The sequence below is a fragment of the Carcharodon carcharias genome, chromosome 10 (genome assembly GCF_017639515.1).
Source record: "Carcharodon carcharias isolate sCarCar2 chromosome 10, sCarCar2.pri, whole genome shotgun sequence".
Classification (NCBI taxonomy): Eukaryota; Metazoa; Chordata; class Chondrichthyes; order Lamniformes; family Lamnidae; genus Carcharodon; species Carcharodon carcharias.
In genome coordinates, this window is record NC_054476.1 from 150677574 (window position 1) to 150691104 (window position 13531).

A 13531-nucleotide genomic window follows, 5' to 3' on the forward strand; every position below is an offset into this window, starting at 1 on the left:
ATATTCATGATCATAACCGTGAAACGTAGATATTGTTTGGTTGGCCATTCTAGAAGCTCAACACCATCCAGGACAGAGCAGCACCCTTGATTGGTACTCCATCCACCACATTAAGCATTCGCTCGCTTCACTACTGATAGAGTGGCAGCAGTGCATACCATATACAAGATGCATTGCAATAACTTGCCAAGGTTCATTCGACAGCAGTATCTAAATCTGCTACCTTTACCACCTAGAAGCACAAAGGCAGCAGATGCACGGCAACACCACCACCAGCAAGTTCCCCCTCCAAGTCACACACCATCCTGACTTGAAACTATATCGCTGTCCTTCGCTGTCAATGGGTCAAAACAGCACTGAGTGTACCTACACTACATGGATTTCAGTGGTTCAAGAAGCACCACTTTCTCGAGGGCAATTAAGGGATGGGCAACAAATACTAGCCTTGGAACAAAAAAGAGAAAACTTGCAGATAAATTTAGGACTGACTAGAAGATTTGGTCTATGTGTCTATGTTGTGTTGTTAGTAAGGAAATCCCTGGCATCTATAATGGCCCTGCTTTTTCTGCTATATTTTTCTCTCTCCAACTTCATTCCCTTGCTAACAAGGCAGAGTTGTGACCTCTGTCACTGTTGCTGTTGAATTGACTACAAGGAGCTGTGGCAAAATGGCATGGGTTCTATTAATTTTTGACACTAATTTTACTTTAGGGAATATGGTGACAGAGACCTGTTGACTGCTACTCCTTAAGACCTCCCAAAATGGTTGATATCCAAAAGAATACTTGGAAGTAGCTGACATTTTCTCATATAAGTGGCATAAATCAACTGTCTCAGCCTCTGTCTGACATGTTTGTCTTTCGTTGTAAACACCTTAAACATATTGCAGATGGCTGGGTTGGTATTCTGCAAGCCTGAGATAGGCTAAACGTTTTTCCACCTATTGTATTATCGTGAGATGTTTAAAAAAACATGTTGTCTTTAGAAAACTGTAATGGCAACAGTGTGTGGACTTTACAAAGCCACAGTCAGCACTTTTATTTACAAAAAAAAATAAATCCTGTTACATAAAACAACTATTGAGTTGGATTGAATTATAAGCTGTAATGCATTGCCAGAATTCAGTGCTGTTAATAAAACTCATGAATTTTATATAAGAATTAAAAAAGCTGGAAAAACTCAGCAGGTCAGGCGACATTTGTAATGTTTCAGGTCAATGATCTTTCACCAGAACTGAAGGGAGATAGAAATGTAAGAGTATTTAAACCTGTGGAAGGCGGGAGGGGCAGGAAGAACAAAGGAGAGGCCCTGTGATAGGGTGGAGGGTGAAATCTTTTGTTATGTTCACTAGCATAAAAACTCTTACATTTCTACCTCTTCAGTCCTGATGGAAGGTCGTCGACCTGAAACATTAACTCTGTTTATTTCCACAGATGCTGCCTGACCTGCTGAGCTTTTCCTGCTTTCTTTGTTCTTATTTCAGATTTCCAGCATCTGCAGTATTTTACACTTAAATTTTATGCTCAGTTTACAAACCTTTACTTCTAGTAGTGTCTTGCAGTAGGTTTGATTTGAAATTGTTGTTATTAGCATAATGCATATCTTTTTGTTGAGAAACTTGTAGGTTCAAGGGCTAAATACAAGTCACCATCAAGGTATGTAAGAAAATATATGGTGAATCAGCCATGAGGTGATTTCAAACCTGAATTTTATTAACAGTATTTGTTCTAAAACATCTCTTAATTTGCAAGGTAGGTGATATAACAATGTTATGATCTGGAATGCGATGCCTGAAAGGGTGGTGGATGTAAATAGTAACTTTCTAAAGGGGAATGGGATAGATACTTGAAGGGGATAGGTTTTTAGAGCTTTGGGGGAAAGGGCAAGGCAGCAAGACTAATTCCAAGAGTTAACGTCATTCTATTATTGCATACTGACACATAACCATGAAAGGATACTGTACATCATTTTAAAAAAAAAAGGTGAGGCTTCAATCTGACAACATAATGTCTCATTTTGAAATGTGCCCAAAAGAGTTGTTCTGGCTTTGGGGAGTACGGAGTTGTAAATTCTCAGCCTGGGTAGTTGCTGATGAGGGGGAATTGTGCAAGATGAGTACTCAAGAAAAGGACTTGCATATCTGTAGCACTTTTCATGACCACAGGATGTCTCAAAGCACTTTACAGCCAATGAAGTATGAAAAGTATGTTTTGAAGTGTAGTCACTGTTGTAATGTAGGAAACGCAGCAGCCAAATTGCACATAGCAAGCTACCACATCTAGCTGTAAGATAGCATTGTGGGATCTTTTACCCCCATCTGTGAGGGCAGATGAGACCTTGGTTTAACCTCTCAGGTGGCATCTCTTGACAGTGCAGCACTCCTTCAGTATTGTACTTGGAGTGTCAACGCTGAATTTTGCACTTGAGTCTCGAGAGAGAATCCACAACCTTCTAACCATGCTACCCAGTAAGCCATGGCTACTGATACCAACTTTTTCGAACAAACACTAGTTAAACTGCAGTTTGAGTACAGTCCTGCATTACAGTAAGGATGTGACCACAGTAGAGAGGGTATTTGTTATTCATTCATGGGTGTCAATGCCAGCATTTATTGTCCTTGCTCAGAGGGGGCATGATGTGGGTCTGGAGTCACATGTAGGCTAGGTAAGAATGACAGATTTCCTTCCCTAATGGGCATTACAACAATCGGCGATGGTGGTTTCGTGGTCAGACATTTAATTCTAAATTTTTATTGAATTCAAATTTCACCATCTGCTCTGGTGGGATTCTCCAGAGCCTAGGTCTCTGGGTTACCAGTCCAGCGACAATACCACTCCCCACCATCTCCCCACAGAGGATAGAAGATTTACGAGAATGTTGCCAGGAATAGAGAATTTTATCTATGAGGAAAGCTTTGATGTAGGCATTGCTGGCTAAGCCAGCATTTATTGCCCTTGTTTAGGAGGTATTTTAAGAGTCAACACATTGCTGTGGGTCTGGAGTCACATGTAGGCCAGACCAGGTAAGGATGGCACATTATGTTAGTGAACTAGATGGGTTACAACAATCGACAATGGTTTCATGGTCATCATTAGACCTTTAATTCCAGATTTTTATTAGATTCAAAATCAATGCCGTGGTGGGATTTGAATCCAGATCCCCAGAGCATTACCCTGGGTCTCCAGATCACTAGTCTGGTGACGATACCGCTGTGCCACTGCCTCCCCTTGATAGAACGGATAGGAAGGACCTATTTCCCTTAGGTAATAATTAGGGGACGTAGATTTAAAATAATTGGTAGAGGATTGAAAGGAGGTTGAGTAGTTTTTTTCTAATGCAGATGGGGTCTGGAACTGCCTGAAAGGGTGTCGGTAGTATCCTTCATCCCTTTTAAAAAAAAAAGTGAGATATGACCTTGAGATGCTGTAACCCACAGGGTAATGGACCAAGAGTTAGAAAATTGAATAGGTCTTTTTGGGCTGGCACAGACATGATGGGTCAAATGGCTTACTGCTGTGGTGTAAATGCTTTATGTTTCCATGCTGCTAAAGAATGAGAGGAATGAGGTGCACAACCCGAGACATCTGCGCTCCCCTAATTCTGGCCTCTTGTGCTTTTCAAATTATACTTGTTCCACCATTGGTGGCTGTGTCTTCAGTTTCCCAGCCCCAAGTTCTGGAATTCCTTCCCTACCAGTCTACCTCACTTTGCTCCTGTAAGGCACGTCTTAAAACCTTCCTGTTTGGTCATCTGACTGAATATCCCCTGACGTGGCTTGTCGTCATATATTGTTTTGTCATGCTGCTGTGAGGTGCCTTGGGATGTTTCATTACGTTAAAGGCGCTATGCAAATATAAGTGGTTGTTGAGGTCCCATAACCAATTGGCAGGGCAACGGACCAAGAGTTGGAAAGTGGGATGGGTTTTCTTGGGCTGGAAAGGGATATGGTGGCCTAATGGCCTTTATCTCTGCTGTTAAGTTCCCCGTGTATCCATGTTGCTCAGGAATGAGGTGCATTGAGTGAGCAGGAGGGCAAGGCCATGTGACCTTCCCTTTGGCCAGGCCAGAGGGGGCCATTGTCCCAGTGGAGGTGGTGCTGGCCCTTTAACACCTGTCAATCAAACCTCGTGCTTACATAACGACAGGAAATGACGCACAGGCCAGCTCTTTCTGCAAAAACAAACCTGCAATAAGTCACATGAACATCTTTATGCTCCCTTCTCTTTCTCTCCCTCTCTCTGCTGCAGCTCTATCCGCAGAATGCAACAGCTTGATAAGTAAAGCATTTTTGTCAATGCATAAAGCGAAAGGGACGTCACGATCTGCCCCACTCCTCCCCCGTACCCCGCGCTCGTTTTTCCTCCCCAGAAGGGGGAGAACTATTTTGTTCGGATGAGCACGGCCGGAGTGCACCATGTAAACAAACCTGGCGGAGGGATATCCAGCCAGCGAGCAGGCCGGCGGAGGGAGAGAGAGGATACTAAAACCGTTAGGGATCCTTTTTGGGGGGGGGGGGGGGGGGATGGTGGGGAGAGAGGGAGAGGAGAAAGGTCTTCCTCAAACAACCTCCTTACCCAAACCCGGGGGAACGAGTAGCGTGCCATCGCATTTCCCCAATCGGTGACAGAAGGCCGAGGGGCAAGTGGCGGCCAAGCGTCCAACCAGGGGAGGGAAGGGGTGCACTCTTTAGCGGAGGCGGAGGGAGCCGTCGAGGCTGTACCGCGGCACTATATAAAGCGCGCTGCGGTAGCTGCTCCCGTCAGTCGGGTCGTCGTCTTGCGTGTTTGTTTGTGTATGTGTTTGGGGGGGGGGGGGGAGGTCCAAAAAAAGTGAGGGCGTGGGGAGTTGGGGGGGGGGGGGGGGTAAGAGATCATGTTAAAGGATAACCAACGCTACTACCATGACAAAAGAAACAATAAAAACACCGTATAAATCTCCGTAGCAACAATAACAACAACAACTACAGGGGGAGGGGGGAAAAAAATACCACTCCACTCTTGTGCGAGACTCGAATTTCACCCGCATTTACATATACATCCCACCTATTTAATGCTAAGTATGCGTAGGAATCAGGCTCCAGTGGAGTGGGATTATGGTGGGAGAGCTGCTGCTTCTTCAGAGCTGCTGGCGGTCACTGGGTTTCGCGGTGCGCATGGTTCTCTGAGGGAGGAAGAAACACTGCCAGCGACAGCTCCGTCCTCTGCCTCTTCAGTCACCACTTTTCTCGCGTCCTCCTCCTCCTCCTCCTCCTCTTAGCCCCCCTCTTTGCACTTGCTGGTCATGGAGGTAGTGGGGGATTTCGAGTACAACAGGAAAGACCTCATAGGACACGGAGCCTTTGCTGTGGTCTTTAAAGGCCGCCACAGGAAGGTAAATGAGCTGGGGATGGGGAATGGATTATCTTGATGTTTGAACGTTTGCAAGCAGGTCTCTCTTTTTTTAAAGTGACTCGAGTTGCCACCAGTGCTGTAAACATTTTTGAATTGTCTCATGTACCTTGTGTGCAAACTTGTGGGTCCTTTTGCGAATGTTTCTCAGACAGTTTTCCTAGACTAGCTTATAGTAAATTGTAATAAATGCAGCTTTAATGTATAGTGCTAACTTATAATAAATGCAGCTTTAATGTATAGTGCTAACTTATAATAAATGCAGCTTTAATGTATAGTGCTAACTTATAATCAATGCAGCTTTAATGTATAGTGCTAACTTATAATCAATGCAGCTTTAATGTATAGTGCTAACTTATAATACAGCTTTAATGTACAGTGCTTAGTGGATCTTTAATGTATAGTGCTAACTTATAATAAATGCAGCTTTAATGTGTAGTGCTAAATTATAATAAATGCAGCTATAATGTATAGTGCTAAATTATAATAAATGCAGCTTTAATGTATAGTGCTAAATTATAAATGCAGCTATAATGTATGCTAAATTATAATAAATGCAGCTATAATGTATAGTGCTAAATTATAATAAATGCAGCTTTATCATACAGTACTAGGTTATAATGCAGCTTTAATGTACAGTGCTTAGTAATGTAGCTTTAATGTATAGTGTTAAATTATAATAAATGCAGCTTTAATGTACAGTACTAGGTTATAATAAATGCAGCTTTAATATACAGTACCAGGCTATAATACAGCTTTAATGCACAGTGCTGAATTATAATAAATGCAACTTTAATATGTGCGTATGTTAGTTATGATTGCTGCAAGTGATCCCACACTTTGCTGTGCCAGATGGTTGCTGTTGGCTGTATTTTTCACTGGCATGATCTTGTGTTTTGGAGTTTTCCTTTACCTGTATCTACTCTTGAGTGGTGCAATGTGTCAAAGGCTCAATAGATAACAATTTACTAATGTGGGCTGGGCAGTTCGCTTTTCATCCCCCTCTTAAAATCCAGGTGAAAGTTTCCTTTTGATGTGTGACAATACACATTTTCTCTTCTGGATTGTCTCAAGTTATGTTAAAATTGAAGAGGTATTTCATGGTTAAATGACATTGGCGGTTGTAGGTCAGCTGGATTTAATGTGGAAATCATGTGGCTGTTCTTTGTCACTGTGAGAGATGATTTCAGTGCTCATCCAGTGAACTTGATCATTACTTCCTGGCTGCCTTACCATTTCTAAATACAGGAATCAGCGTTAGCATCTTGGCATGTGTTTGGACATGTAACAGGAACTCTGAATGTCCCCACCCTGCAGAGATCTGCATTTACTTTGTTGTCCTCTTTGAATACTGTCAGGGAGGTGCAAACTTAAGTAACTAGCCTCAGCTGCAGCAACATTAGGGTTGCATTGATGAGCCTCAATGATCCTGGGGGTGGGGAGGCGGAATTTTATCTGTTAAGCAGCTACCCTTGCTGTAATGTATGTTTTGGATGTTACCTAAGGGAGCATTGAGTAATGTTACACTATCCCCACTGATGCTCGCTATTATGGATCACACATAGGCTTGAGAGAGGTACAGGAGGGTGCCTGGCATTTGTGAAAATCTACTCCATCAAGGCTGACAGAAACCAAAATTCTGCTTAGCTTCAAAGCAGAAATAGATCTAGTGACATTCAGTAGTTCATGCTGAACTTTGCTAATTTGTTGAATTCCTACCATTGATTAGCCTGGTGGAGGATACTAAATAAAAATGACCAGTGAGTATGATTTTTAAAATTATTTTTACCTCTTTATATTTGTGACCCTGTTTCTCCTGAGGGTAGCCGCTTGAGCTGGGATGTGAATTGCACTGGTAGCCTCTGGCACATCACCAAATAATCATTCTTACATGGCCCTTTACTGTGGGTAGTGACAGGATGCTAATCCTGGAGAGCAGTCACAATCAAGCCCAGTTGGGGATATGGGAATCTTATACAGGACAATGATCAGGAATTTTCTTTTTTTTTTATTGTCACTATATCTCATCCTTCCCTAAGAAATCTGCTGAATTATTGCATTCCCGGTGCTGCTCTATTTTATCTATCTAGGACAGATCATTGTCTCATCTTGGGGCCTCAATGGCCCATCTAGCTACCAAATTGTGGGTTTATCCAATCAAGTTATTGGAGATCCCATTTTTCCAATTTTTGAATTGTTCCCGCACTAATGTCCATTTCTCAACAAAGGACCAGTAGGCAGCGGTTCACTAACACTGCTGTCAACATGTTAAGCATCTCAGAATCGAGCAGGATGTCACACCTTTGTTTGGCCAGGACTAGATTCAGGGAATTGCAGGTTCTGTACTTTTCTGCCCCTAATGTAATTGATGTACAATTGTAATGTGTCACTTAGCCATGTCCAGATTCATTTTAATTTTAAAGGGAGACGCAAACAAAAGTTCTTAACAGAGTAAAGATTATAGAATTTAGGGAAAATTAACATTTTGACAAGGTCCTTAAAGATGTAAGGAATGACACTGTGAGTAGGTGCACCATGGACCTATAAAATAATGGGATATGCACTTAAAATCTGTCACATCGTGGTAGAAAGATGCCAAATAGAGCCAGTTGTCTCTTATCATACCTCCAGGATATTGAAAATACATTATATTTATGGGGTGCAGCCAATATATGCACAGCAAAAACAAATAGCAAGTTAGACGATTGAACATTTAATATTGTTTTGCTTGGATATTGTAGATCTCTTCTGATTGATTGATGTTGCACGGTTCTTTTGTGTCCACCTGAGCCATCAGATCAGATGGATGGAGCCTTAATTTAGGATGCTATCCAAAGTGCAATACCTCTGACAATGCAGCATTCCCTCAATACTGCACTCAAATGTAAGCTTGGCTTAAGTATGTATCTGATTCCTGGAGTGAAGCTTGATCCCACAACTTTTTACTCAGGAAAGTGTGCTTGCCAGCTGGGCCAAGCTGATGTTTGAGAGGCATTTGCAGACTGGCGCCATATGATTCCAAGTACATGTTTTAGAAGATTGTCCACCCATTGGAAGGGCAATAAAGGGATTCACTTCCTTGCAAATCAAAGTGAGGTTTCCCGTTCATCAAACGGCTTTCATTCTCATATTGTCACCAAGCCTGTTAATCAGGGTAGGAATAGTTGAAGACCTCGTTTGAGGCTGAATTTTCTGCTGCTGTGGTTCCTGATTTTTGCTCCTTTGTTTTAGTAACTGCACAGAAAAGCCATCTTATAAAATATGGCAAGAACTGTTGTAATTCTTTCTTCATGGGCCCTGTCCCAGAGGAGAACATCTGACACAGAAGCAATTGATTTTGGTTTAGCCATAGTTGGTTTATTGAAAGGTTCTGGTTATTTTGGATCAATAGTCAACAGTGCTGATTCTCACCATGGTGTCCTTGATGCTTGTGTAACCACTAGCACACCGTTTAGTTTTCCTGGATAATGGCTTTTTGTTCCAAAAATGTTGTTCTAGTACTCTGAAAGCACTCAAAAGGGTAATTGGACTCGAGAGCAATGTAAAAGATCTGGTGGAATTCAGATTTCAAATAGCATGGATAGATTTGCTTATTTATCATTTGTCAGCACTAAAGTTCAGTTACAAGATCAATTTGGTATGGGCAAAGGGAATGGTATTGAAGTCTTCTGATATTGTCACTGCAGTATAACTTAATTGTCCTCCCATTGTGTGCATGCATAATTACTTTTCCAAAGTAAACTTGTCTAAAAGTTGCTATTTTCTAAGGGAATAATTTCAATAACATGTTAACTGTCTTTCAGTGCACCTCACTCTAGAGCCCTGGAATGCTGTAGTCTGTCTAGGAAATTGAGCTGCATCAATTTACCAACTTATTGATAATTGACTTATTAATAAACAGTCTCTGCTGGGAAGTACTGAAGTCACTGAATCCAACATTTTTGGAAAGGGGGTGGCTCATCAGCTGTGTAACTGGGGCAGATGAAGCAGAATTTGGAACAGGACTCATTGTGCTAGAAGTGAAGGTCAGTGCTTAAAAATATTCAGCTTCCTTTGTCCTGATGACAGTGGGCAGCCATTTTTGCCATGAGTTCAGTATGCTGTCACTGAATTTGCTGAAATCAGTGGTTTAAGAAGAAGCAGACAGAGCTTGGAAAGGGTGCCACTTGAAGGTCAGTCTGGCATTAGTGTACTCTGCTGTGTAATGTTCAATATTTACCATCCACAGCTGGCTGATTCCCAATACTGATTTAACACAAGCTTTGTTGTGGTAAATAATGATAAACTATTTCACAGCATTGTTGAAACTTAAACTTAATATGTTATACTAGTTTAAATTACAGTAAACTAGTAAAACTGCTTTTACATCAGTCAACAGATTAATCATTACAAATGAGATTTTGGATAAGCATAACATAATGAATGATACCATCTCCATTTGTGTACATTTCAAGTGCTGCGAGACAGCACGATGAATTAATAACATTGAGAAAAGTCAGGGAAAAATAAGAGTCATTAAGCCTATTGAAGTTCTAGTAACCAAATTTCAGTCTGGGTTTTGGTTGCTTTTTAAAAAGTCTCTTTCTAGTCTCTGGTATCCAGCAAAGATGATGTCTGGCCTAATTTTCTGATTAGCCAAAACGTATATACTGTGCCATATTGTTAAGGTACTCCGTCTTTCTTTCTTTTAATGCGAGCATTGATTGTATATTCCAGGGAATAAAATAATTAGCACCATATAAGACGCATCATTTTGCAGCATCTTTAGTTCCTTCTCAAATTGCTGTGATCCTGTAGGCCTGGAAAATCCACGTGTTCTGTTTCCTTTTAAAGCTCTGTCATTTTTTTCCACTATGTATTCCAGTTCATGTTGGTTAGACTCAGGCTGTGTGCATGGATAGGATGGACAATAATATCACTCGTTCCACTTCTGTCCATATGATTTCGTTTTAAAAATTCTCCTCCGCCCTGAGCTGTGTTTGAGTTTTGCCAGCCCGCATTTTGATGCCATTTCTTGCTGCCCTTTCCAATGCTGCCGACACTAAAGATGTTCCCCAATTGAGCTATGCTTCTGTGAGATGAAACTGGCCCTGCCCTATCAGTTGGGCATAGTATTTATTCAACAGCCTTGTTAAAAGCTGGAGGAAACTACACAATTAAGACAATTTAAATATAGGCAGGATTCTAATATCAACCCCTCCGGGTTGGAAGTTTCACATTCTTAAACCCTATTGGTGAGCCAAAATGTGCACCATAGGCCGTCTAAAAGTACGCATAGCAAATACCTGATTTCATCAGACAGAAGGAAGGTTGGGAGACAAGAGAGAAAGTATAGGACAGATTCTAGGAATACCTCCCACAAGGGAAGGAGTAAGCCCAGAATATCCTCTTAACAGCTGTTTGCTATTAGTTGAAAAATTTTAGGAAGCAAGCTGGTTGAGTGTTTACCTGTCTAAGTTTGTGCCTGTGACTTGTTACAGGTAAACTACATTTTCTGATTCATTCAATTATGCTTGCACTCATTTTTAAATGTTAAATCTTTAAATTTTTTTGAAACTTTTTGGCAACTTTCAGCTTTATGACCTGTTTAAATTTTGTAGCTAGCATTCCCTTGGTTTTACATTACAATTTAATTTTCTTCCTTTTTATCCAATCTTAAGTTTCTAATTCTAGCAAAATATTATTTGACATTCTACAAACCGCACTTTGACATTTTTTTTCTTCTTGACAGTTCTTTTTCAACTGTCTTTTCCTCTAGGCATTTACTGAAGTGTTTCTATAGTTGTTAGTTTAGCATTTGCTCCACATGGCCATTATTCATGTATGAACTGTGGCAGTGAGTGTCACTAAGCCTTTTGGTTGTGGAGGTCACCAAACTCGATCATGTGCACTTGCAAATTTTGACGGATAAGGAGCATGAAATCTGGGCATTGAGGCGAGTTGTGGCGCCAGTGCCACCATAGTGGCTGTGATCAGCTGACTCTATGCAGCCAAAGTATCGAATCTACAACTTTTCGAGCCTGAATAGTCTCAATTACCGAATATAGAAAGAATTTTCAGTGGAGTCTACTTGTATTTCTAATTAGAATCTGCTTGTCTTCTCTCCTGTACTTTCGAACATTGGTGTCCTGAATTATGTGCATTAGTCCTTTATCAAAATTACTCAATAAAAAATAGACTGTGTAAAAGCTATATTTAAAATCAATCACTAGAGCACTTTGTCAGTTTAGCCCATTTAGTTACACTTTTGCCTCGAGTGAGAAGATTTGAGGGTTCCCGCAGGACTTGAATACTTAGTTCTAGATTCCCCCACAAGGGGAAACGCCCTCTCAGCATCCATTAATCTATATTAACACCTTGCAGAATTGATCATGTGTTGCATCATAGTTGGACACTATCTTTTCAATTAAGACTTTAAACCGAAGTCCTGTCTATTAGGTTGCTCAGATAGATGTAAAGGATGCTAGGGTGCTTTTTGAACAAGAGCAAGTTCTTTTCCAAGTGTCCTGGCCAACAGTCAATTAATGTCAGCAAAGGATCATCAACTGATTCTTCCTCCTTTTTGTGGTCTTTGGGAGTTGGTATGTAAATCAGCTCCATTTTTGACCTGCACTCCACTGGTTGTGAGGAGCTTTAAGGTATACTCGAGAATGTTAGCAAGGATCTGTCCTTTAAATGCATGTTCACTCTTTGTTGGTGCTCCTGGATTTGTCAATGTGACTTGCAGCACTTAAATATAGATAAAAATTTAAAAAAAAGAACAGGTGCTAGAAAGAGAGAAAATATTTATATAGCCACCTTTCAAAACCTCAGGATTTCCCAAAGTGCTTTTGAAGTGCAGTCATTGTTGCAAAGTAGGAAACACATCGCAAATCTGACAGAATCTTTGGAGCAAATAGATGAACTTAAATAATGTGGGTGTAGACCCTTCATCAGAACTATTTTGAAGAAAGAGCCACACCAGAAGAATTCATTCACTTGTTGACGCCACAGATGCTGCCTGACTTGCCATGTATTTCCAACATTTTCTATTTTTAAGAATATAAGAAATAGGAACATTCAGCCCCTTGAGCCTGCTCTGCCGTGCAATAGATGATTGCTGATCTGATTGTGGCCTTACTCTGTGTTTTTGCCTGCTCCCCAGAATCCTTGACTCACTTGTCAATCAAAAATCTGTCAACTTAGCTTTACTATATTAAATGGTCCAGCCTCAACTGCTCGCTGAGGAAGAGAATTCCAAAGAATAATGGCCCTCTGTGAGAAGCAATTCCCCACCCGCCCCCACCCCATCTCCATCTTAAATGGGAGGCCCCATAGTTCTAGATTCCCCCACAAGGGGAAACATTATCTCAGCATTCACCCTGTCAAGTCCCCTCAGAACCTTATATGTTTCAACAAGATCACCTCTCATTCTTCTAAATTCCAGTGAGTATGTCCCCAACTTGCTCAACCTTTCTTCATACCAGGAATCAGCTTAGTGAACCTTCTCTGAACTGCTTCCAATGCAAGTATGCCCCTCCTTAAGTAAGGTGACCAAAACTGTACACAGTACTCCAGGTGTGGTCTCAACAATGTCCTGTACAGTTATAGCAAGACTATTCTACTTTTGTACTCCACCCCCCTTGCAATAAAGGCCAGCATTTAGTTTGCCTGCCAAATGACTTGCTGAACCAGCATGCTGATATCTAAATCCCTTTGTACTGCAGCATCCTGCAGTCCCTCTTCATTTAAATAATATTCTACTTAACGTTGCTTCAGGGTTTTGAGTTATTATACATCTAACTGTTAAGTTTGTGGTTGGAACCTAATTGGTTAAGTTATGTTTCTATTGTGTATAAATTTGAAAGGCTAGTGCAAAAAGTTGAATTTTTATTTCTGCTTCAGAATAATAGAGATTTGAGTTTATAAAACTCTCAATGTAATTTTACCTTTTCCTAGATTAAATGCAGTGTAATTGCCTGCAGGTTATGGTCTTCAAAGCCTTGCCTGCTGTATCAGAATGACGTTTTCCTATCTTCATTTCTAGTCACTAATTGTATTGTTGAGTGACGACTGAGGTGTATAAAAGTTTTCATGTTAATCCATGCAAACTGTCATAGGAAAAGTACCTTATCAGGGTTTCAAACATGGCTTTCAGGAAGAAA

General features: G+C 40.9%; 2 protein-coding genes across 3 annotated transcripts in view; both read left to right on the forward strand.

The window, feature by feature from the left end:
• The window catches only part of nle1 (notchless homolog 1 (Drosophila)), a 71918-nt gene that overhangs the window by 46249 nt on the left and 12138 nt on the right, over positions 1-13531 (forward strand). Inside the window, exon 14 of one of the 2 annotated variants that reach the window (XR_005944275.1) lies at positions 712-1076. The exons of the other annotated variant lie outside the window; for it this stretch is intronic. The gene's annotated coding sequence lies outside the window, so the exon portion shown is untranslated. Of the gene's footprint in view, positions 1-711; positions 1077-13531 lie in introns of those variants that run through there. 2 annotated transcript variants of the gene reach the window in all.
• The window catches only part of ulk2 (unc-51 like autophagy activating kinase 2), a 106748-nt gene continuing 98094 nt past the window's right edge, over positions 4878-13531 (forward strand). The window contains exon 1 of the mRNA XM_041198091.1: positions 4878-5370. Within this exon, the coding sequence (XP_041054025.1) occupies positions 5281-5370 (90 nt within the window). The 5' untranslated portion in view covers positions 4878-5280. The remainder of the gene's footprint in view (positions 5371-13531) is intronic.